General features: G+C 41.6%; 1 protein-coding gene across 1 annotated transcript; it reads left to right on the top strand.

Moving 5' to 3' along the window:
• Positions 1 to 14169: 14169 nt before the first annotated feature.
• On the top strand, positions 14170 to 14958 carry LOC110739417. Its single transcript, XM_021919877.1, has one exon. It carries the CDS (start codon positions 14170 to 14172, stop codon positions 14956 to 14958), a length of 789 nt encoding a protein of 262 aa, XP_021775569.1.
• The last annotated feature ends 11630 nt before the right edge of the window (positions 14959 to 26588 follow it).

Genomic DNA, 26588 nt, shown 5'->3' with positions numbered 1-26588 from the left:
ATAAACATCTGGCAGAATTTCATGTGGTATGTACTAGCATGAAACCGATTGGGATGACTGATGAGCAAATTCAGTTGAGAGCATTTCCTTTTTCTCTCAAAGATGCAGCGAAGGATTGGTTTTACTATCTTCCCCCAGGGAGCATAACAAATTGGGCAGGTTTGAAGAAGTGTTTCTTAGAGAAGTATTACCCAGCCACTATTTCTGCAAGCCTTAAGAAAGCTATCAGCAATGTGGATCAGAAGGAAGATGAGTCCTTGTATGAGTATTGGGAGAGATTCAAGAGATTGTGTGCTAGTTGTCCGTACCATGGGTATTCCGATCAAGACCTCATCCTATACTTCTATGGAGGTCTAACAGATGATGATTTGAGGATGGTGAATGCAGCAAGTGGTGGAGGGCTAGTGAATAAGACTCCAGGAGATGCAACTAGGCTGATTGCAGAGCTAGCAGAGAATTCTAGGCAGTTCAGTCAGAGAACTCCCACGCGCCGGGTGAATGCAGCAAATTCAAATACAACTGAGTTAGAGAGTCAAGTAGCTGATTTGACTTCTATGATGCGTGAGTTCATGGTGAACTCAAGGAATCCACAGCAACTGAATGCTTGTGGTTTATGCACCTCCACAGGACATCCCACTGATGCATGTCCTCAATTACAAGAGGAACAGAATGAGCAGGCCAATGCAATGGGTTTCCAAGGGCAAGGTCCTCAGAGAAGATATGATCCATATTCGAATACATACAATCCAGGATGGAGGGATCATCCAAATTTGAGATATGGGAATTCCCAGGGGAACCAACAACAACAGCAAAATGCTCAAGGCCAGCAGCAATATCAGCAATATAGGGCACCATTGGCCAAACCTCAAGGCCAAAGCTCAAATTCGAATGATATGTCAACTGATGAAATGATTAGATCACTAACTTCTAATGTTTCTACTATGCAGCAAAACATGGTGCAATTCCAGCAAGAGACCAAATCCAGTATTCAGAATTTGGAAAGTCAAGTGAGTCAAATTTCAACTGCAGTGAGCAGACTTGAAGCTAAGGATTCGGGAAAACTTCCATCTCAAACGGAGTTGAATCCTAAGCAACAAGCCAACGCTATTACATTGAGAAATGGCAAGGAGCTGAAAGAGACTGAAATTGCAACTAAGAGGGCTGAAGAGTTGATTGGAGCTGAGGAGAAGGAAGTGGAACATGAAGCTGTAGCAAATCCTCCCACTTTTCCATCTTATGAACCCACACCACCTTTTCCTGAAGCTTTGAAAGAAACGAAGAGGTATGAGAAGGACAAAGATATCTATGAAACATTCAGCAAGTGTGAGGTAAACATTCCCCTTTTGAATTTAATAAAGAGTGTTCCTCGATTCGCTAAATTTTTGAAAGAACTTTGTACTATTAAGAGGAAGCACAGGTTAGGAGGGAAGGAAAAAGTGAAAGTCAGTGCTCATGTTTCTGCAGTTTTCCAAAAGAAACTTCCTTAAAAATGCAGTGACCCTGGTATGTTTACTGTTCCAGTTACAATAGGGGACACCACTTTTCGTAGAGCAATGTTGGATTTGGGTGCATCAATTAATGTTATTCCATATTCACTGTTCAAATCTTTGGAACTTGGACCCTTACATGACACCGGGGTAGTGATTCAATTAGCTGATAGATCAAATGTTTATCCTAAGGGAGTAGTGGAAGATGTGCTTGTGAAAGTTGATGAACTAATTTTTCCTGCTGATTTTTATGTGCTTGATATGGAACATGATAGACAAGCAGTACCCATCTTGTTAGGAAGACCTTTCTTGAAAACTGCTAGGACTAAAATTGATGTTTTTACTGGTTCTTTGACTATGGAGTTTGATGGACAAGAAATTGTGTATAACATCTATGATTCCATGAAATACCCTGTTGACACTCATTCTTTGTGTTCCATTGATATCATTGATCCTATAGTGCAGGATGTCTTCAATGTTGAGGGCGAGGATGCGCTCCTCACTTCCATTTCTAATGATTTATCTGCTGATTGTTTGGATATTCCTTTGCCTAATAGTGTGCAGATGATGGTAGCAGAGTTGAATGGTCATTCCAAGCTTCCACTTAGACCACCAGGTTCGACACCTACCCCATTGACAGTGCCTACTGATAAACTCTTACCTTCTGTTTTGCAGGCACCCCAGGTGGAGCTAAAACCACTTCCTGATCATTTGAAATATGTGTTCCTTGGTCAGAACGATACTTTACCTGTTATAATTTCAAGCAAATTGACCAAGGAGCAAGAGGACAAGTTGGTGACAGTGCTGAAAGAGCACAAGTTAGCTATTGGATGGACCATTGCAGACATTAAGGGAATAAGTCCATCCACTTGCATGCATCGTATTCTGTTAGAAGATGATGCCAAACCTGTGAGGCAACCTCAGCGTCGCCTAAATCCTCCCATGATGGACGTGGTAAAGAAGGAGATCATAAAATTATTGCAAATAGGAATGATATTTCCTATATCTGATAGTAAATGGGTCAGTCCTACGCAGGTGGTTCCTAAGAAAAGTGGTGTGACTGTGGTAGAAAATCAACAGGGTGAAATGGTTCCTACTAGAGTTCAAAATGGTTGGCGAGTTTGCATTGATTATCGTAGGTTGAATGCAGTAACTAGGAAAGACCATTTCCCTTTACCTTTTATTGACCAAATGATTGAAAGACTTGCAGGGAAATCCTATTACTGTTTCCTTGATGGGTATTCTGGGTACTTTCAAGTGCCCATTGCACCTGAAGATCAGGAAAAGACAACTTTTACATGTCCTTTTGGCACATTTGCTTATCGCCGTATGCCTTTTGGCCTATGTAATGCACCTGCAACCTTTCAGAGATGCATGATGAGCATCTTTTCTGAGTTTGTTGAGCATTTCATGGAGGTATTTATGGATGATTTCACTGTGTATGGTGATTCTTTTGATAAATGCTTGCATCACTTATCTATGGTCCTCAAAAGATGTATTGACTCTAACCTTGTCTTGAATTATGAGAAATGTCATTTTATGGTCCAACAGGGCATTGTGTTAGGTCATGTAGTTTCTTCTAGAGGTATTGAGGTTGATAAGGCTAAGATTGACACTATTCAGTCTCTTCCTTATCCTACTAATGTGCGTGAAGTGCGTTCTTTTCTTGGCCATGCAGGTTTCTATCGTAGGTTCATTGAGGGATTCTCAAAGCTTGCAAATGCTATGTGCAAATTGCTGCAGAAAGATGTGAAATTCCACTTTGATGATGATTGCAAGAAGGCTTTCGACGAATTGAAGGCTAAGCTCATTTCTGCCCCTATCATTCAAGCCCCAGATTGGTCTCGACCATTTGAGATAATGTGTGATGCGAGTGATTATGCAGTTGGAGCTGTTTTAGGCCAGAAAGTAGGGAGGGCATCTCATGTGATCTATTATGCCTCAATGACCCTCAATTCAGCCCAACGAAACTACACTACCACAGAAAAAGAGTTGTTAGCTGTAGTATTTGCTCTAGAAAAGTTTCGATCTTATTTGCTTGGTACTAAAGTAATTTTTTTCACTGATCATGCAGCTCTTCGCCACTTGATGACGAAGAAAGAGGCCAAACCAAGACTAATAAGATGGATTCTGCTCTTATGTGAGTTTGAGTTAGAAATCAAGGACAAGATAGGCGCGGAAAATCTAGTTGCTGATCATTTGAGTCGTTTGACCCATATTGTTGATCAACCATCATTCCAATATCAAATCCTAGGAGAATTTCCGGATGAATCTCTATTTGCTCTTAAGGATTTGCGCCCTTGGTTTGCTAACATTGTGAATTTTCTGGTTTCTCAACAGTTTCCTCCAGGTTTCACAAAGTCTCAAAAGGACAAGCTTCGAACTGATGCGAAGTACTATGCATGGGATGATCCATACTTGTGGAAGTTCTGCTCCAATCAAATCATTCGCAGATGCATTCCCGAAAATGAGGTGATCCCCATTCTCACCTTCTGTCATTCTCATGCTTGTGGAGGACACTTTGGAGCCAAACGCACAGCAAGGAAGGTTCTCGACTGTGGTTTTTACTGGCCAAGTTTGTTTCGAGATTCCTATGGATTTTGTAAATCCTGTGATAATTGCCAGAGAGTAGGTAACATTTCCCAGAAAAGTGAAATGCCCCAATCCTCTCTTCTATATTGTGAAATATTCGATGTTTGGGGTATAGATTTCATGGGACCATTCCCTATTTCTTACGGTTTTACTTATATACTTCTTGCTTGTGATTATGTGTCGAAGTGGGTGGAAGCAATACCCACTAGGACTGATGACTCTAAAGTGGTTTCAGGTTTTATCAAAGCTTACATATTTTCTAGGTTTGGAATCCCAAGGGCGTTGATAAGTGACCGTGGAACACACTTTTGCAACCGTACAGTGAGTGCTTTGTTGAGGAAGTACTCTGTTCACCACAAAATCTCCACGGCTTATCACCCAGAAACCGATGGGCAAGCCGAGGTGTCCAATAGAGAGGTGAAGTCAATTCTGCAGAAAACGGTGAATCCGGATAGGAAGGATTGGAGTTTGAGGTTGGAGGATGCTCTATGGGCGTACCGCACCGCATACAAAACACCTATCGGGATGTCCCCTTACCGCCTTGTCTTCGGAAAACCGTGCCATCTACCGGTTGAGCTTGAGCATAAAGCATATTGGGCGGTTAAGTCATTCAACATGCAAATGGATGAAGCAGGTGAACATCGGAAATTGCAACTCCAAGAACTAGAGGAGATCCGGCTTGAGTCCTATGAGAATGCAGATATTTATAAAGCAAAGACCAAGCTATGGCATGATCGAATGATCACGCGGAAGGAGTTTAAAGTCGGTGACAAAGTACTCCTATATCAATCCCGACTTAGATTATTTCCGGGAAAACTTCGGTCCCGTTGGGAGGGCCCTTTTCAAGTGGTGAATGTATATCCGCATGGAGCAGTTGAAATTCAAAGCCTCGAGACCGATAAGATTTTCAAAGTCAATGGCCAAAGGCTCAAACCCTACTTCGAGGGTTTCAAAACCGAGAACGTGGAGTGCATCGATCTCTACGAGCCATCAATGGAGTAGCGAAGTGGGATGAGCCGCGTCGAGCCAACGACGTAAAACAAAGGCGCTAATCGGGAGGCAACCCGATCGAAAACTCTTCCCCATTACTTTTCGTAGTTTAGTTTTTATTTTTTTCGTGTGATGTGAAGAGTGTTTTTATTGTTTTTGTGTAGGTGGAGGCCTTGGGAGCAATTTTTATGCGCGAAACGCAGCAAAAACAGAGCAAAACAGAGACAAGGGGGCCTTCCCTGCAGAAGCCGCTGGCAGCTGCTCTGCAGCCGCTACCAGCGGGTCTTCTTGCAGCCCAAACCCCTTTGTTTCTGTCCCAGCCGCTGGTAGCTTCTCCTGAGCCGCTGCCAGCGGGCCCCCCCTCTACGTTTTGTTAATTTCAAAAAAAAAAAAAAAAAAAAAAAAAAAAAAAAAAAATCACCAAAATCTGCCAGAGCCGCTGGCAGCGGGCCTCAAGCCGCTACCAGCGGCTCCTACAGCTCTCCCCGATTTTTTTTTCCCCTTATTTCCCCTTTTCCAACTCCAACTTCATTATCCCCCAATTCACATAAACCCTTACTCCTTTTCTTCTCCTTCTCTCTACTCATTCATTCCCCTACTCCAATTATACCAAATTCCTACCAATTTCCCTTTCCCAAATCTTCATCTTTCATCAAATTCTCAATTCCCATCACAATTTCACCTAAGGTTTACCATTTTTCTTGATTTCAATTGTGAAATTGAGTTGGTTGTGTGGAATTGCAAGCTTAATTTATTTTCATTGAAGGTGAAGGTGAAGGTGCAAGTGAACATATTCCTTTTTATAGCCATGGGTAGAGACAACAAGAGGTCTAAAGAATCATCTCCATCAAGACCCTCAAGGGGCAAGAAGCAAGGGGCTTCTTCAAGTCAAGGGGAGGCACCTCCATTTCCTCAAGGGGATGGTTTCATGGGTGTTCAGTTGCATTCCAAGGAGAAGGGCGTATGGACTAAGCTTCAACAACCCCGACGAACGGTGCAATGCACCAAGTTCTTTGACTTAGAAGCTCTACAAGAGCTAGAGATGGAGGAAGGAGTGCGGCTCTTGCTAAGGAACGTGGGTCTCGAGAATTTCATGACCAAATGCGCTCCCACCTATGTCAGGTATACATATGAATTCCTTTCAACGCTTACTAAAGGACGTGAACAAATATCCTTTAATTTGAACAATAGGAATTATGTGATGTCTTATGATGATTTGCGTATGGCATTTGGTTGGGATGCACCCCCATTGGTGAACCGTTGGGGTGATTATAGCACGTACTCGTCCCGAACATTTTGGAGGGCTATAACTGGTTGTGAAGTTGACCCTCATGGTGATCATAGCTTCAAAATCACCCACCCATGCCTTAGACTGGTGCATAGGTTTATATCGTCCACTATTCTATGCCAAGGGGAGGCCACTAAGGTCCCCAAAGTCACATTGTCGTATTTGTGGGCGATGACCCCTGAAGGTGTCGGTACGCCCAATTGGGTGGAGATTTTTGTTGATAGTTGTGTAAAGGTGAAGTCCAACTCCAGTGGCCATATTAGTATGGGTGGCATGGTCTCTTTGCTAGCCTGTTATTTGAATGTTCCACCCCCTGAGGATCTTGTGCCAGTAGACTCGACATACTTGACGTATAACATCATGACTCTGGTCAAGATCGGTTTATTATCGCGTTCCCCCGTCGCCGGTAGTTATTTCTGGCGATACGGACCGCAGGGTTTGAACTATTTGAGACTTCCTCGTCCCGAGGGACGAGCATTACCTTTTGGCCCTACTGCTGCAGACTTTTTCCTTCCGCCCGACCCGGATGTTGCTCCTTATTTGGGAGATGCTGAAATCATAGTTGAGAACATGGGAGAGGAGAATCCCGATGTTCATATGGGCGGAGAGTTTGTTGATGAGGAAGGGGGTGAGGATGCTGCTGGAGTGCAGCACGATGATTGGCCTCGATGGAGGGCTGATGTGGATGATAGACTAGAGGAGGTGTGCGATGGGATGCACGAGCTGCTTGCATACCAAAGAAGCATGAGTCGGTTTTACACCACTCAGTATCCGCAGTATGAGCCTCCAACTGAGGCGTTCATGGATCATTTGGCATCCCGTGCTTTGCGTCGTTCCGAGAGGCGTGCTTCTCGGGGCGATGCCGGCTCTTCTGGCTCTGGAGGTCCCTCTCATTGAGATGGTAACGATTTTCTTCCTTTTCCCTTACTTTTGGTTTCATTGTAGTTGTTCTTGCATCGAGGACAATGCTTCATTCAAGTAGGGGGGGGGAAGAAATTCTTGCATATATTCTTTGAATTTTGTATAGTTATCTTGATTTCATGTTTTGTATAACTATCTTAATTGTGGTTCAATGAAGCAAGCTTGAAAAAAAAAACAGAAAAAAGTAAAAAAAAAAAGAAAGAAAGAAAAAAAGAAAAAGAAACCCGCTAAGTCGAAAACCTGAAAAGGCGGCTTAGGCAAAAATGGGGGCCCAGTTAGGTTGAAAACCCGAAAGGGCGACCTAAGCAAAAAAGTGGCTAATGAGTGGGTGAGAAAGTGAGATTTGGAAAAAGATGAGAGGCTAGGATGAAAACCCGAAAGGGCTCCTAGGCAAAATGAGAGAAAAAAGAGAGAAATGTTCATGAATTTGATTTTTCAAGGAAATTTCGCATCTATTTGCCGGAGTCGGTGTCATAAGGGGAGGAGATATAAGGAGGTGTCGGGGTAGGTTTCATCTTGGTGATTTTGGGAGATAGTTGAGATTTTGGGGGAATTTGTTGATCATCTTAGGAATTTGAGAGCATGAGTTGTTTGTTTTCACTCTTGAATGTGGAAGTGTTTTTATGAGATTTTTGGTTAAGTTGAGTTTTTGTTTGCCCAATTTTATCAAAAATTTCATTTCTTTAGGCGGTTGAGAATATTCATACTCATGGCTATGCGTTTATCGTTCCAAGTTGATTTTGGGGATGAATTGATAAATAAGAAAAAAGGGAGATTCAAAGTGTGAAGTATGGGGGAGTGTGATTGTTATTGGTTGATAAGTACTAGGATGTTTTGTTGAGTTTGAGTGCATAGAGCTAGTTTGATTCCACCATCTTCTGTTTTGAACCTTAGTGAGGAGGATGTGTTTTATTCTCTAAGTTTACTCGAGGGCGAGTAAAGGTTCAAGCATGGGGGAATTTGATAAGCCTTCTTATCATGGGTTGAGAGAAGCATTTTAGGGTGTGTTTCGATGCTTTATATGTACTTTTGTTAGCTTTTGTTAGTTTTGGGCTGTGATCTCACTTATGTGCAAAAGGCGGGATTTATGAGTATAAGTGAGTGAGTGAGCTCGGGAACCAATGAAGAGTTATGTAAGAAGGATGGACCTTGGCTCGTGATTTGAGAGTTGTGATGGAGCATGGAAGAGCAAGGAAGAAAGCTTGAGGAAAAGGTGAAGCAAAGCAAGAAGAAGAAGTAAGGAAAGAAGGCGAAAACAGCAGGAACCGCTGCCAGGGCCGCTGGCAGCTGGCCAGAGCCGCTGGCAGCGGGTATACCAGAGTGAGGGGCTGCCAGAGCAGCTGCCAGCGGGTCCAGAGCAGCTGGCAGCGGCTCTGGCAGAAATTCGGGCTGTTTTGGTTAATTTTCAGCAATTTGGCTTTGTTTTGGCTCGTGTTTTGGATATTATTTTATTATTATTATTGTGTTCTGTTATTAAAATATAGAAACATATAAATAGCTTAGTTTTAATTAAGTTTTAAAAAGGAGAAGGAGAATTAAGTCTTGAGAAAAAAAGCTTTCTAGGGTTTTCTTGGAATTTTCAGAATTCTTTGTTTTGGAATTAGAATCCATGGAAGCTTAATCTTCCGGATTCTTGGTTAAAGATTGAAGCTTTTAGCTACGAATTGTGAGATCTTTCTTCTCTTAATATCTATTGAATATATATTGTTCCTTGAATTAATTTCATGATTTGCTTTAATCAATTGCTAGGTTAGAATTATTGGATTCGCTTGCATCTAATTAATCTTTCCAAAGTAGCAACTTTAGGTTATTGATGCATGCTTTTGGTTGATAACTTGAAGAGGGAATAATATTATTGAAGAAATTAGACCGCTTGTGTTAATTTATTCAATCCTTGTTCATTTCTCCGTTTATTTTCTTCTTGTGGATAATTTAGAGCGCTTGTCTTGAATTGTGCATTGGAAAGGGTTAGGAAGGAGCGCTTTGCTATTTCTAACTATTTATGAGAATTTAGAATCTAGGAATTCTACAACAAGGTGTTCAATAGAGCTTGATAAAGGAGACTTCTATGATCAATTTGTATGTTCATTAGTGGATTTCGCATAACCAAGACCGTTCTTCTCATTGATTACCTATTCGTTACGTTCGTTGTTCTTACTTAGTTCATTTATCATCATTGCTTGTGAAAACCCCCCTCGTTACTTAGGTTACTACCGTCCTAGAGTATTTCCACTTAGGTTTCCAGTTATTAGTCCCTTTTTCCCTGTGGATTCGAACTCGACTTCCCTAACTACGTTTATTTGCAGTTAGCTTAGTTGTGATATTTTTGGTTGCATACGACTGAGGCACACCACCTTACCTTGGTGATACTTACATTGTGCATTGGGGTTCCAATTAGCCGACCTCTTTTTTACTGGTGGGTCCCCAAATGGTTCAATGGGAGTTATAAGACCTTTTGCATTTAATCGATCAAATGTTGTGGCATAACTCATGCCAATAGGAGTAAAGTTTCTCCTAAATGAATTCTTTTGTCCTTGATTGTTCATAGCAAGGACTTATCCTAAATTAAAAGTGCTAACGTTGTTTGAGTGGGTGGTTTTGGAAGAAGAAGGATTGTCGTTCTTCTTTCCTTTCCAGCCACTGTTGGAGTTATTGTTGGCAGCTTTTAACTTAGCCAGGTCGTCTTCAATATTGATCCCAATGTCGTAGACGGCCTTGAAGGTATGGAGATTATTTTGATACTTGGGATGCTTGGAATATTTTTCTTGAAGGTTCTTGATGAACAACCTTACAGACTCATTTTCACTTGGCACCTCAATCATCTTAGCTGAGGTTTCTCTACATTTGTTAAAGAAAGAGGTGAAGCCTTCGTTCTCTTTCTGCTTGAGGATTTCAAGTTCCCTATGGTTAGTCTCCACTTGAATGTTGCACTTGTATCTATCAACGAAAACGTTTGCTATGGACTCCCAGTTAGAGGTCTTTTCTTTCTCGAAAGAAAAGAACCATTGTTGGCAAACGATCTCGAGAGATAGTGTGAACAGAGAGGGGAAAACTTTCTTATCGATACCCTAAATACTTATTATTGTTTCGAATGCTCTTAAATGAAAATAAGGATTATCAGTTGCTCTGAATTTCGGGATGCCGTTGGCATTGAACTTCTACGGAAAAAGATCTTTGTCCACCGAAACCCCTTGTGAAGTAAGCCCTTGAAACTTGTAGTCGCTAGATAGCTTGCTTAGACTCTCTTGCATGAGGTCCATCTGTTGTTGTTTCACAGGATCATCAATCTTAAGTGGAGAAAATAAAAAATGGGTGCATATTTTTGCAAAAAATAATGTACATATATTTAGGGAACTAAGTATAGTTTTTTAAATTGGAGGATTAATATCCGACTTACCCCCCTAAAAAAATGATGGAAAAAAACGCGCATGCAAGACTCCCTTAGACATGGTCAAAGTGTATGTATTGGTGTGTGCGTTGAGTGTAAGTGACATGTTTGGACTCTTGTTTAAGACCATGGGACTTAGTGCCTAAACTCGAGTAATGACTCAACGAAGTACTCTTGATAGCGAAAATTAACCGAATTAATTAGCAAACTGGTTAATTAGACACTAGGTGATGACTCAACAATAATCTAAACTGTCGGCAAAACGACAGGACTGGCATCGCAATGTGTAGTGTAGCGCCAGACGACAAAGGTGTCGCCAGGTGCCACACTCCACAGAGTGGCGCTACAGTCCAGACTTTGGCGCCATTGCTGGAGCTTCAATCTGGGACTGTTTTCGGTGTTATTAATCAACAGGGGTATGCCTAAAGTCGTACTAAGTCAATTCTGATTAAATATATTAGACCTTATTGACTCAAATTAATTAATTAATTAATTAATTATTTAATTAGGCAAGGTTTTTTAAGTCATTAGTTTATTTAATCTCAACACAAGTCAAAATAACGGTTAAGAAAACATATATATGCATAACAAATAATGCACAATTAATCAAGTAGGCACAATATGATGCAATGAGTTTGCAACCTAACCATGGCTCTAGTTTTCTAAAGTTCGGGATATGGGTTAGTAAAAGAGGGTCCATGGTTAATTGTCCAGATGCACCGCGCGGAAGCCTAACCGTGAAGGGTTGGCGCGAGTGGATGGGACACCACGAGTTTTAGAAATACTCACTTCCATGGTTTGGTGAATTCAACAATCTCGGATTTACCCTTTGTTGCTCAGAGCGTTCAATCATGTAGATGGTGTATGAATTCCCAGAGGGTTATGTCCATATGTAGAACACATATGGGTTTCAGAAAAGTGAGAAAAAATTAAATCAGGAAGTAGGATCGAGCAAACAATACGAAAAACTGGTCAAAATTAGAACGCATATTTCTTGCTAGGTATTGGAAGAATTTGGCGCCAGCAAACAAAGCTTGGCGCCAAATTTTAGCTGTAGTGCCTGGCGCCAATGCTGGCGTCTGCCGCTACAGTTAAAAATATGGCGCCAATCCTCTGGTCGCTGACGCTAATTCCTACATGCCTCAGCAACTTTCTGTGCTCAATAAAATTTTCCAGTTTCGCGCAGTGTTATTTCGGTCCTAGTTGTGAAAGATATTTCTCAAATTTCCTACGTGTAAAATCTTATGTTTTTAACTCTTTACAGATGTTCTTTCCAATGAGATCTTTTTTATGCATATGACAATAATGTTAATCACAATTACGTATATGAAATACTTAGAACGTTTCGAGTCTCATCCACTCATTTTAAATCATTGCCGAAACAAATTCAGGAATTAAAATAGAAATACTTTCCAATGGAGTCGCCAAAAACTGTAGGGAATAATTTCAAGCGTTAATCCCCTATCTTGAACCCCATTGTGACCATACACTAAAGTACGGTGGCGTCCAAAGGGGAAGAAGATAGGGCAAAAGAGTCGCCAACAAGTTTTTTTAGGAACTTGTAAACCGTTCACAGGGTGAAGGTTACACCCCTTAACAATCCAAGAGATCGTCAACTCCATAAGGTCTTGAACCAAACAGGGTTCGGGGATGAAGGTACAAATCTAACCTAAAAGAGATTGAACCTGCCCTAATAATAGGCCTCTACTTTATTCTGATCGTATTCATGTGCGCTTTTTGACTAACATACAATCAATAGGATTAGCCCTAAACCTGTTTATCTATGTTGGTTTAATATAATGCACAAATAAATCTATTATTGGTGATCACTTGAATTATAATCAAATTAACCCTAAACAAGATTATTAATTATCTTATTAAGCGTGATTACAAGTATCAATTCCCTTTAAACATGCATAAAAGGCGTGATCAAGCAATAAAATAAAATCATCAAGCAACATAATAATAATCAAAATAATAAAAATATAATCATAACAATCATAATTAAGAATAATCATCATAACAATAATTATAACAATTAAAATCATGAATCATAAAGAATAATCATAATAATGTTAAAGCATAATAATAGCAAGATCCTAGGCATGATACTAACAAGATTAATAACAAGCCCTAGCATGTCACTAAGCAATAAAAATCAAATCTTTAACCCTAACATGATACTAACAATCATAAATATTAGGAAGAACATAGGAAGCTTTATACTTTTAATCATACTTGATATTAAAGTTACCCTAGACATGATACTAGGAATCATAATAACAATCTAAGCATGATTTCTACATAATAACATCAATACTTCTAGGGTTACTTGGATGCCTCGTACCTCTTTCTAATAACAAAATACACACGTTAGTAACTTAAAGGAAAATAATAATCAACAATTAAATTAAATAATGGAAAGAGAGGATTAGGACCAAACCCTCATAAATTAAACCTTTCACGTCTAGGGCGAAGGCAACTTCTAATATGGCTAGGTGTATCTAGATCTAATGAATGCGGAATTTTTATATTTGAGAGAAGTTAGTTTAGAAAAAGAAAGAGAGAGTAATCAAGAGAATCTTGATGAGAGTTGGTGTATCAAAACGGAGTTTTTACGACGTTATTTATAAAGAAAATCAGCCAATAAGATAAAATATCAAAACAGTGTTCTGGCGCACATAAAACTGAATTAGCGCCAACGTTGGCCATTGGCGCCAGGCGCCGATGCTGGCGCTAGGCGCTAAGCGTAGCGCCAGGCGCTACAGTTGGCGTTTGGCGCTGATTCAGAAAAATCACGCGTTTTCTTAAAATCAGATAAAAATTGCCATACAGGAGGATAAAATCGTATTTCCCTCAAAAATGCTCTTTAATTTTAATTAAAACTCTGAAAAGTCAACAAAAGTCAATTTATCAATGCTAATTGAATTTGGAATGAAAAGAACCTTCTAGGAGAATATAGAAGACTAAAACCATTACTAATTGCATTAGGAACGATAAATCTATATTAAGCCCTCCCCTAAATCATTGGGCCACATATAAGGCTCAAACCGGGCCCAGTTCAGTAAATTGGCCATAACTTCCTCAATATTCATCGGAATTGGGCTTATTATATATCGTTGGAAAGCTCTTGTCACGCCCCATCCAACTACACCATTATTGGACCCATATCATGGACCAACCAAACTAGATTGGCTGTTTTCTTAAAATAATTTTTCAAAAATAGAGAGAAGAGAAAAGAAATTAAAACTATCCGCAACACTAAACTTTCCACACTTTCACTTCATTCGATTATGATTCGACGTGAAAGGTATTCATCATTGGGTTTGGTTTTGGGGAGACACAAATGGGTGTCTACACAACCTAATATACAAAGAGGTACCCCACTTGGATCCATTCCAAATACTCAACGCCCAAGTGATAATTTCCATGATCAACCATTTTCTTCTAGGAGTTTTTTGGAAGAGGTTTTTAAGAAACAAGCCAATTTGCTAGAATCTTACATGGACGTGAATGATGAGAAGTTTAATGACATGTTGATTCAAAATAAGGAGCTAGGAAACCGACTTTCTAAATTGGCTAGTGACTTTAAAGAATTTAAGAATTCTTCTTCTTCTTTGACTTCATTGAACTTAAATTCTAAGAATCCTATGGATGCAATTGTTACTAGGAGTGGTAGGGTCCTTGAGAGTGGAGTACCTAAGAAGAGTGATGCTAGAGAGAGTACTAGCAATAGCCCTATTGAGATTGAGGGAGATGAGGGTCCCATAATTGAGAAAATTGAGGAGGAACAAGTAGAAAGAGTGAAAGAGAAAGAGAAAGAACTTTACAAGCCCAATCTCCCTTATCCCCAAAAGTATATTAGGCCCAAATTGGATGAGAAATTTGGAAAATTCATAGAGATGCTTAAGCAACTTCATCTTACTCTTCCTTTCATAGATGTGGTAGAACAAATGCCAAACTATGCTAAGTTCCTTAAGGAAATTTTGAGTGGAAAGGAAATTTTGAGTGGAATGAGGACATGTGATATGGCGAAGACGGTTATCTTAACTGAGAATTGTAGTGAGATCCTAATGAATAAGATGCCACCTAAGTTGAAGGATCCCGGAAATTTCTCTATCCCTTGTGCTATTAATAAGATGCAATTTGGTAATGCCTTATGTGATTTAGGAGCTAGTGTTAGCCTTATGCCATATTCGGTCTATCAAAGACTAGAGCTAGGGGAACTTTTACCTTCCAAGATTACATTGCAATTAGCCGATAGGTCGATCAAGATCCAAAAGGTAAGATAAAAGATGTTCCCTTGAGGGTGGGGAAATTTGTCATTCTAGTAGATTTTGGTTTATTGGATATGGATGAAGATGCTACTATCCCTATCATCTTAGGTAGACCATTCCTTGCTACATCGGGGGCTATGATTGACGTCAAGAGTGCTAAGATAACTCTCAAGATAGGAGAGGAGGTAGTTGATTTTGATTTTAATGAAGGTATGAAATATCCTTCTTCTTCCTTTGAAAATTGCATTAGTGTTGAAGTTCTTGATAATATTGTGCAATCCATGCATGAGCACTTGCGCACATCTTATGATCCTTTTGAGTTATTTTGTTGAACAACGAAAAGATAGGTTCTCCTAGCAAGGAAGTAAAATTGTATGAAGATTTGGTTGATGGAAGCATTGAAGGAAGCGATGAAAAAATTTGCATGGGGATCTCAAACCAAGATGCTTTACAAGTAGCCTCGACCAAAGAAGGTAAAGGTGTGCCTATGGTAGAGCTAAAACCTCTACCATCACGCCTTAGGTATGAATTCCTAGGCCTATCTTCTACTTATCTCGTAATTGTTAGTGCATCCTTGAGTGAGAGCCAAGTTCAAACGCTATGTGATGTTTTGAGAAAACACCAAGGTGCTTTGGGCTATACCATTGATGATCTCAAAGGTATAAGCCCCGCTTTGTGTACGCATCATATAAAACTTGAGGAAGGCACCCTTCCATCTATTGAACGACGACGTAAGCTACATCCCCAAATAGGGGAGGTAGTGAAGAAAGAGATCACCAAGCTTTTGGATGCGTGAATCATATTCCCCATCTCAAGATCTAGGTGGGTCTCTCCCATTCATGTTGTTCTAAAGAAGGGGGGTATGACCGTAGTCAAGAATGAGAAAGGTGAGCTAATTCTTACTAGAACGGTCACCGATTGTCATATGTGTATAGAATATAGACTTCTAAACACATCCACCAAGAAGGATAACTTTCCCCTTACATTCATTGATCAAATGCTTGAGAGACTAACAAGGCCCAAGTTTTATTGCTTCCTTGATGGTTACTCAGGACTTTTTCAAATCCCGATTCACCCCGATGATCAAGAGAAGACAACGTTCACATGCCCTTATGGAACCTTTGCCTATAGGAGAATGCCGTTTGGTGTTTGCAATGGTCCCGCAACTTTCCAAAGATGTATGATGCACATTTTTGGAGATATATTGGAGGAAGAAATGGAGGTTTTTATGGATGATTTCTCCGTAGAGGGGGTTTCGTTTGAGGATTGCCTTGAGAATCTTGGAAAATGATTAGCAAGGTGTAAGAAAGTGAACTTAGTGTTGAATTGGGAGAAATGCCACTTCATGGTGGAGGAAGGAATAGTGCTTGGACACCAAATCTCTCATAAAGTAATAGAAGTGGATAAGACCAAGATCGAGGTTATTGAAAAGCTTCCTCCCCCAGTGAATGTAAAGGGAGTGAGATCATTTTTTGGGCATGTGAGGTTCTATAGGAGATTCATCAAGGATTTCTCACTCATTGCCAATCCCCTCAATGACCTTCTCCAAAAAGATGTTGATTTTGTATTTGATGATAATTGTTTGGAGGCGTTCAACAAATTGAAGAATGCTTTGACTTCCACTCCCATTGTCCAAGCCCCTAGGTGGGATTTGCCTTTCGAGCTTATTTGTGATGCTAGTGATACGACTATTGGGGGAGTGTTGGGTTAAAGGGTTGATAAGAAGCTCCATGTCATCTATTACATGTCGAAGACCCTTAATGGTGCTCAAAGGAATTACACAACAACGGAAAATGAGTTCTTAGCAATTGTTCATTCCTTCGAAAAATTTCTTTGTTACTTGTTGGGGTCCAAGACTATTGTGTTCACCGATCATGCGGCTTTGAAATACCTCTTTGAGAAAAAGGAATCTAATCCAAGGTTAATTCATTGGGTTCTTGAACTTCAATATTTTGATCTTGATATTCGAGACAAGAAAGGAGCGGATAACGTGGTTGCGGACCATTTATCTAGACTTGATGATTTTCAAGTCCAAGATGATGGGTCCCCTATTGAAGATAGAATGTTAGACGACTTCTTGTATTCGATAAATGTGAAAGAACTCCCATAGTTTTTTGATTTGGTTAATTACCTTTCTTGTGGGGAGTTTTGTCCTTCTTTTTCCAAGAATCGTAGAAAGAAGCTTAAGAGAGAAGCTAGGCACTATGTTTGGGATGAGCCGATTTTGTATAAAAGAGGTGTTGATGGTTTGTTACGTTGATGTGTGCCAAATGAGGAAATACCAAATGTGTTGAAGATGTGCCACTCGGATCCTAGTGGTGAACATATGGGTGTTTCAAGAACGGCTTCTAAGGTGCTTCAATGCAGATTATGGTGGCCAAACCTCTTTAAGAACACTTGAAAATTTGTTAAAAGTTGTGACTGAATTCAAAGGACCTGGAACATTTCAAGGAGAAATGAGATGCCCCAACAACCCATCCTTGAGTTGGAAATTTTCGATGTTTGGGGAATAGATTTCATGGGTCCTTTTCCTTCTTCATATGGGAATCAATTCATTCTTGTTGCCATCGATTATGTGTCAAATTGGGTTGAAGCCATTGCTTCTCCAACAAATGACCATAAGGTGGTAATGAAATTTTTTAGAAAGATAATCTTCCCAAGGTTTGGCATTCCCAAGGCGGTTATAATCGACAACGGGTATTATTTTTTGCATAGTGCTTTCAAAAAGATGTTGAAGAAACATGGGGTAAACAAACGTTTTGGGCTCCCTTACCATCCTCAAACTAGCGGGCAAGTTGAGGTGTCCAATCGTTGAATCAAGTTGATACTTGAGAAGATGGTTGCAAGAAATAGGAAGGATTGGTCGAATAAGCTTGATGATGCCTTGTGGGCGTATAGAACGACCTTTAAAACTCCTATTGGTACCACTCCTTACCGCTTGGTTTACGGTAAATCTTGCCATCTCCCGGTTTAGCTTGAGCATCGTACTCATTGGGCTATAAAGAAGATCAATTTTGATTTGGCAAGTGTACGTGAGCAACGTTGGTTAGATTTCCATGAGTTGGAAGAGCTTTGTTTGGATGCTTACGATTGTGCTAGTTTATACAAAGCTAGAGCCAAAGAGGTGCATGATAAGCTCATTAAGAATAAGGTGTTCAATCCCGGAGATAAGGTGCTCCTTTACAATTCAAGAATGAGACTTTTTCCCGGAAAGTTGATGTCTAGTTGGACCGATCCAGTTGTTGTTCAAGAGGTCTTCCCAAATGGTGCTATTGAAATTTCTCCTTTGGACCTCTCAAGGACTTTCAAGGTCAACGGTCATAGGCTTAAGGGTTACTATGAGGGAGTTTTTGTCGGGGTCATTCATAATATGACTCTCTATGATCCACCTTGAAGCATGGAGAACGTCAAGCTAATGACGTTAAACAAGCGCTTACCGGGAGGCAACCCGAGTTTTTAACCCTTTTCTCATTTTTATTTGATTTTCCTTTGATGCCTTTATTCTCTTTTAATCTTGTTTTCTTCTGTGTTGCAGGTGGTTTTGATTTGATATCCAACAATCTTGGTGCCAATTTTGAGGTAGAAATTTCCAAATTCATGAGTTGGAAAATGTGTAAGTATGGAGATTGGTGGGTTCTTATTGTGGGTTCATGAATTTCTAGTTTTGAACCCACTAAAATGGGGTTTTGTTACTGCCTATGTTGGTGTTTATCATCATCATAAATTGTGTGCCCACCGTTGTGCGCATTCAAAAAGGAAAAGAGAATGGTAAAGTTTAATACCCAGGGAGGTGCGGGCGCGCACGAGCTAGGTGTGGCCGCACCCCTGCTCGTCTTCCCCCCTTAAACCCCACCCATTCTCTTTCTTTCTCTCTCTCTCTTACCTTACTTTCTCACTCATGTTTTATTTGGTCTTTGCTCAAGCATTATTTTCACCTCCATCATCATATATTCATTGAAATTTCATAAAAATTCATAATCATCTAGTTTATTATTGCTCTTAGTCTCAATTTTTGCACTTCCATGGTGATTTTCTCTCTCCTAAATTGAGATTTTTGGTACTATTTGATTGAAGTTTTGAGGTTTGCAATTTGGGGTTTCTAGTGTGTAATAGCGCTCCTTGTTCCATTTCTTTGTGATTTATCACTAATTAAAGGTATGATTTCTTTATTCTCATGATAAATTTTCAACCTTTATTGTTCATGGAAATTTGATTTGGTTTGGTACTACCCTTATTAGCATACCCATATTGCTTACTACTTTCTTGATTTGATTGTATTGATGATGAATTTTTGATAAATATATGATTTGGTGTTGTTGATTTTGTTTGAGTTTATTGAAAATTTTAGCACTACCATTGTTGGATTCATTATTTAGTGTTGTTGGTTTGTTGATGATGATGTCCATAAGGATTTGGATGGTCATATGAAATGTTGTTGCTCACTATGCATGATTATGGTTTATAATTGTGGTTTTCTAAGTGCATTTTTCACTTGATTGTGAATTCTTTCTTATTCCCTTGTTATTGTGGTCCTTATGGGATTTTCCATTATCATGCATTATCTTTGGACACAATTTTCCCTTGTTATTGAACCTTTATTTTTCTTGTGGTGTGTAGATGGCGTCCCTTCGTCGTGCTAAAAGGGCGAGATGCTCTACTCATAGGAGGGTGGTTTCTCCTCCATCCTACATCACGGAGACATATGGCATCGAGTTCACCAAGCGAGAGCATTGGGACAACTTCTAAAACTTGTTACCTCGACAGCTTTTTTCCACAAGATTCTATGATAGGGAGTCAACAACATTGCTTGGAATTGATGAGGACGTTAGGATGTTGGCTCGGAACTTAGGGCTTGAGGCTTTCATTGATCTTAATGCACCAACATTTGCCCGCATTACATTCGAGTTCCTCGCTTCTCTTGAGGTTCATGAGGATGAGCATGGTGATTCGCCTCCAACTCTATCCTTCCAAGTCTTTTACAATGATCACTTAATTCCACTTTCTTTTCTCAATGAGGCATTTAATTTTCCGAAGCCATTTGATGGGACATTGTATATCTATCCGTCCTTCAAAACTTTGCAAAATGATCATAAGTATTGTGAGGATACATGGTGGAATCACATAGCTGATGAAGAGGCTTATCGGCCGCAATCCTCAAAGTCGGCCTCGATTATTCACGCGGCTATGAGGTATTTTAGTCGTACCCTCACCGATGCTTTCTTCTCTAAGAAATCCCTCGGTGCCATATCCCGAGAAGAGTTAAGTTGGCTTTGGCTAGCGGATAAGCCATGGGAAGAAGGATAGGAAGTCATATATTTTTCCTCTCATTTACTTAATCGGTTTACCGATATTCGTGATGGGGTTTTCCTCTCGGGTAGCATTCAAATAGGCGACATGATTACCATCTTAGTGCTTTCACTTGACAAGAAATATGGGCCTATGCTTCACTCCCTTGAGCCCATTCATGATAAGAGGGAGAAGACCCCTTCCCATCTTCTAAGCATCCATGCTTTGATCAATCAATGTTTTTTGGAACGCACTACTAAGAAGGATTTTTTTCTTTGGAAAGTTTGTCGGACTACGGATTGGTGTCTCATTCCTCACCCTGAAGCTATGGTCCGTGATTTGAAATCAAAATTACCTTGGCGCCCAAACAAGATGGCTATTGATCGTTCTATTCGTAAGGTTCCTTTGCCTAACCTTCGTCTCAAGCGTCGTGTTCCCCCAAATTCTCGAGGAGGTACTTCTAACTCTTCTCCTTCTTGTTTTTCTCCTTCTATTAATTTGTCTAGCTTGCATGATAAGATTGATGCTATTTCCGTTTCCTTGTCTTCCCCTTCTTTGGGTAATGATTTTGGTGGGGGTTATGGTTACCATGCTAGGAGAATATATGATTTGCATGTTTCTAACACAGAGATTGAACCATATTTGAACTACCCCTACCTTCCGGTCCAAGAGGGACCAATTCCTCAATGGGAACCGTACGATGAGACCATAGGCCCTCGCCTTTGTTACCACTATTGGGAGGGGCCCCATGTGGCGCCTAGTGCTATCCGCGGGACTACCTAAGGGGACTATGATTTTAAGAGGCCGGGGGGGTGTGATTTTTCTTACGATCCGGGTAACCCTAATCCTTTTCCCTTGCCTGAGACCGATGGGAGGTGGGGACTCTCGAGTCCACCTATTTTGGATGATTGGTCGCATTTCTATGCTTTAGATTTGCTTAGAAATAAGTTTAGGACAAAAGAAAAAAGTGCTTTAGTTGCGGATGATGTAATTCGCTGTGTTGTTTCTGATAATGGTGGGAAGAACTCTCAGTCTACCCCTTACCATGGTGCCGAGTGAGACCGACTCGGCCACCCCCCCCCCCTTCTTGCTTGATTCTCTCCAGTCCTGCTTTATTGTTAGGATTAGATGGGGGGTAGCTCATGGTAAGCATGAGGGTGCTTTTTATATTTGTTTATGCTTTACATGATTCCCCCTTGCTTTGATGGTTCTCTATGGCTTTGTGTTCAGATTTCCTTTCTACTGCTATCTTTTGATGATGATATTTTTCTTTTGATGATTTTCTGATGGTTTATGCTGTCATTCTGTCGATGATGTGTGGTATTTGTTTGTCTTATCGATGATTTTCTGATGATTTTCTGGTGATGTTTCTCTATCTCTGATTCTTCGCCTTTATTTTGATTTCTTTTCTTTTCTTATCGTTTGGTTTTGTTTGGAAGTTACTAAAAATTTTCTTTGTATATAGTTTCCTTTATTTCTTTTGCTCTCTTCCGGCTATGATTGTCCTGCTTCTATTTTGGAGTTTTATTCGGTGACTCTTGATTAGGGGATTTTGCTCCCACCAAACGGAATGCGCCACGTGGGCCAATCAGGTCCTGCCAAGTGTCCCCCAGTTGGACCTCTCAGGGCTTTCCACGTGGCACACGCTTATTCGTCCACCCTGAACGTATTATGTCATGACACGTGGCATACTCCATGCCTAATGGAGAATCCGGTCACCTAGGCCCAACTTCCGAGGGAAGCCCAATCAGCCCAAGGTTAACCTAAACCTAGATTGGCACGTTTCCCGAGGTTATAAATACCTCCCTTAATCCTCATTAAGGGAGATTATGCAAAAAACGCAGATTACACACATTAAACACTCTCACCTAGAGAGACCCAATCACTTTAATTTCCGCATTAATTACTCCTTAATCAAGTACTAACTTGACCGTCGGAGGCGGATCTCCAATCATCCGGAGCATCCGTTTATTTTTGCAGGTACAGGCGTCTGGTTCCAGTCTCGGAATTGTAACTCTCCCGCAGGACATCAGAAAACCCCGAAACATTTTGGCGCCGTCTGTGGGGAGAGTACTTCTGAGATGGCATCCACGTCTGTACCGACTCCTGAATAGAGGCGTCCCCTAGACGACCCTCAAGTTCAGTCGGACCACGATACTGAGAATGAATTTGAAGTTGAAGCTCACAAAGCTTCAGACGGGACCCTAAGGGCCCGACGTACCCGTCATACCGAAAGGAGGGAACGGGAACGTCTTCCAACTGGAAGCGAGCCAGCAGGCGCACCGCCTGTTCGGCAGCAGCCGACTGATGGGTCTGCTCCCATCACAAGGAACGAACTCATGACCTTCATGAGGGACTTCAAGGAAGAAATTCAAGAGTTGATCAACAAGAAGCCGCCTGCTCTGGACAAGGAGCAGTCGGCTAAGAAACCCTCCACTTCACGGAAGAGGAAGCCAGTTCAAGGGCGAGAGGCGACCCCTCATCCTAAATCTAGGAAGTGGGAGCCACCTGCCCTTGATTTCACAAAATACCGTTTTCCTACTCCAGGAAATAGGAAACCTGTTCGTCATATTCAGGCGGACGGATCGAGGAAAACATACACAGACGCTCGGCTACTGCTAGAGCAGAAGAAGAGTGACCGATTGTCAGAGTCGGCCTCTACTTCAAACTTCCAAGACAGTCTGCGAAATACCTCGATGAGGCATAGTCAGTCGTATCATGAGGGTCAGTCAGGCGGCACCTCCCGTCAGTCCGGCTTTCATAGCGACCAGGCGGTACCAAACTTACCGTTTGTACCACAACAACAGTATTTTTTACAACCACCTCCGTTTGGTGGACATGCAGCAAAAAATGTGCAACCTATGGACTGGCAGCTACAAGGAAATTACTGAAGCCGCTCAGCCGGCCAAAGTGAAAAATGTATTAGTAGGCGCCTATGACGGCACTACTAACCCAGAAGACCATCTGATGACATTCACCAACCTGATGTACCTTCAAGGGTTGGATGATCCCACTTGGTGCAAGTGTTTCCCAGCGACTCTTAAAGGAATCGCACAACAATGGTTCGGCAACCTGCCGACTGGTTGTTTAAATAACTTCAAGACGCTTGCTTACTTATTCACCTCCAACTTCGCCATGAACATCCCTGCGAAGAAGACGACCCTTGATTTAGGAACAATTCAGCAGGGCAAGAAGGAGGGGCTTCGTTCTTACATCAGGCGATTTAACCTGATGAGAATACAGATTCAAGGGTTACCAGATGAAGTAGCCTATACTGACTTTTTCAGAGGTCTCAAAGACGGGTCGGCCTTCAAATTTTATTTGGTCCGAAAGAGGGTGGCGACTCTTCAAGAGGCCTTGATTGAAGCGAAAGCCTATATACAGGCGAATGATCTTTGTAGTACGGTAAAACAGTCAGACGGGAGAAGGTCCGACAAAAGAGAAGGACGACAGAAACAGTCGTCAAACAAAGATGAGAAGAGAAAAGAGGTCTAGGCGGCTGATTCCTCTAAACAGCCGGCCCAGAAGAAGAAAAAAGGATTCAAACCATACTCCCCAAAGTATGTGTTTAACAAGGATAACCAATTTATCCTAAAGGAAATCAAGGGACGGATCTCAATTGAGAAGCCGGTCCCCATGAAGGGTTCTGCAAACAATCGGAACCAAGAAAAATTATGTGATTATCATGAAAATGTTGGTCATCACACCAATGAATGCATCACTCTCATGCGGTATCTGGACTGTCTGGCTGAGCAAGGTGACCTTGACACTTATGTCAAGAAATCTACGGGGAACACTTCCTCGAAAAAGAAGTCGACCAAAAAGAATCAACAGGCCGACAACTCCGATACAGATGATGCAGTCGTCTACACCATTGCAGGCGGCTTCTCAGGAGGTAGCCCCACTATTAGGGGCAACAAAGAAAATATCAGACGGTTAGATGTAAATTCCGTTCACCAAGAACGGCCCTCCAAATATTCATTTCCTGAGATTGTCATCACTGAAGAAGATCTAGGAGGGGTAAGAGGGCCGCATGACGACCCTATCGTTATTGAATGTAAAGTGGCCAATCAGAGAGTTGGCCGAATCCTCATAGATACCGGAAGCTCCTCAGATCTCATCAGTAGCAAATGTCTGTCGAAACTAAAATATCAGACTGATTGCATACATCCGGCATCCCACCCTTTAGTAGGGTTTGGAGGAGGAGTCGTCCACCCAGTGGGACGAGTGGATTTACCCATCCGCCTGGGCGAAAAAGGGGAAGGACGACACATGGTAGTCCGGTTCCTGGTAGTAGAAGAACTCTCGGCCTACAACATGATTCTGGAACGACCAACCCTGAATAATTCCAGGGCTGTTATAATCCCATCTCTTATGTTTCTCATGTTTGAGAGGGATAATGGAACAATCGGGTCCCTAAGGGGAGATTAGAGGATGGCCCGAGAGTTCTATCTCTCGGATGTCAAGCCCACTGTTATGGCCACTGGGTCGAACGATGGAAAAATAGACCTTGACAATGTCAAGGAGAGTGCGCCTGTTCAAGAAGCAGGCGGCAAGAAGAGAAAGGCATCCCAGACAGGGGCCGCAAGAAAAGACAGAAAATAGCAATCATTGGCAGAGGAGCGGTCGGATGAATTCCGCCCTCATCCAGCTGGTGAGCATACAGACCTGATCTTAGATGACACGCGTCCTGACAGAACAATCAAGGTTGGGACGACTGCTCTAAGGGACCTGGGTGACGACTTTCACAAACTATTGAAAGAATACAAGGACATCTTTGCATTCGAAGTCCATGAAATGCCAAGCATTAGTCCTGATCTGGCGGTACATAAACTGGCCGTGGATCCGAAAAAGAAGCCGGTACGGTAGAAGAAGCGGAACCATGGCGAAGAAAGAAGTCAGGCGGCAGCCGCCGAAGTTAAAAAATTACTTGACGCAGGGTTCATTCGGCAATGTTACTTCCCAGACTGGGTTGCAAATGTGGTGCTTGTTAAAAAGACGAATGGCACCTGGCGAATGTGAGTAGACTACACAGACTTAAACAAGGCGTGCCCCAAAGACAGTTACCCTCTACCTAAAATTGATAACCTGGTCGACTCAACAGCCGGCCATGCTTTGATGAGCTTTATGGACGCCTACTCTGGTTTCCATCAAATTCCTTTATGGAAGAAAGATCAGGAAAAGACGGCCTTCGTCACTGATCAGGGGTTATACTGTTACACGGTCATGCAGTTTGGTCTTAAGAAAGCCCCGGCCACTTTCCAGCGAATGATAAACACTGTGTTCTTTGATCAGATTGGGAGAAATGTCGAGGCATATATTGATGATATGATTGTCAAGTCTAAACTTCAGAGAGATCATTTGTCGGACCTCCAAGAAACTTTCGCCACACTCAGGCGGTACCATGTCATGCTCAACCCCAGGAAATGTTTCTTTGGAGTTGAGTCTGGGAAATTTCTCGGATTCCTTATCAATCAGAGAGGAATAAAGGCGAATCCTGAAAAGGTGCAGGCAGTCATCGACATGCAGTCGCCTCGTACCATCCGAGAGGTTCAGAAGTTAACAGGTTGTCTGGCGGCCTTGGGAAGATTTCTAAGCCGATCAGGCGACAAATGCCTATACTTTTTCCAGGCAATTAAGAAAAAGGCAAGGTTTGAATGGGGGCCGGATGCTGAGGCGGCCTTCCAGAAATTGAAAGTTCACTTGCATTCCTTGCCGAGGCTGGTCAGCCCTTTGCCCAAAGAAGTACTCTACATGTACCTGGTCGTCTCTGATCATGCGTTAAGCGCTGTTCTCCTTGTTGAAAGAGACGGCTGTCAGCTCCCGGTCTACTTTGTCAGTCACGTACTGAAAAATGCCGAGTTGAGGTATCCCTTAGTTGAGAAATTTGGTCTTGCACTCTTCATGGCTGTTAAAAAATTGAAGCCCTACTTTTTGGCACATGCAGTCGTCGTGTATAAAGACCAACCTATCAAGCGGCCACTGACCATCATGGAGTCGTCAGGCCGAATGATCAAATGGGCCATAGAAATACAGAGCCTCGAAGTTACCTTCGAGCCTAGAAAAGCAATGAAGGGGCAAGCCTTTGCTGACTTTATTGTGGAGATGACTCGTCCTCCTGACTCTCAAGTTCCAGACCAAGTCTGGAAGGTATATGTGGATGGAAGCTCTACTTCAAATGGTTGTGGAGCAGGCGTCATATGTTAGTCGCTAGAGGGCGACAGGTACGAGTATACTCTACGCTTCAGTTTTCAGGCCTCAAACAATGAGGCAGAATATGAAGCTTTACTAGCCGGAATCCGCATGTGCAAGGCGGCAGGGGCAACAAAAATAGACGCCTGTTCCGATTCACAATTGAT

The sequence above is a fragment of the Chenopodium quinoa genome, unplaced genomic scaffold (assembly GCF_001683475.1).
Source record: "Chenopodium quinoa cultivar QQ74 unplaced genomic scaffold, ASM168347v1, whole genome shotgun sequence".
NCBI lineage: Eukaryota > Viridiplantae > Streptophyta > Magnoliopsida > Caryophyllales > Amaranthaceae > Chenopodium > Chenopodium quinoa.
This window is presented reverse-complemented; position numbering and strand designations above follow the sequence as displayed.

Coding starts and splice junctions, on each gene's coding strand:
- LOC110739417 (XM_021919877.1), top strand. CDS start 14,170: ATGGACGTGAATGATGAGAAGTTTAATGACATGTTGATTCAAAATAAG.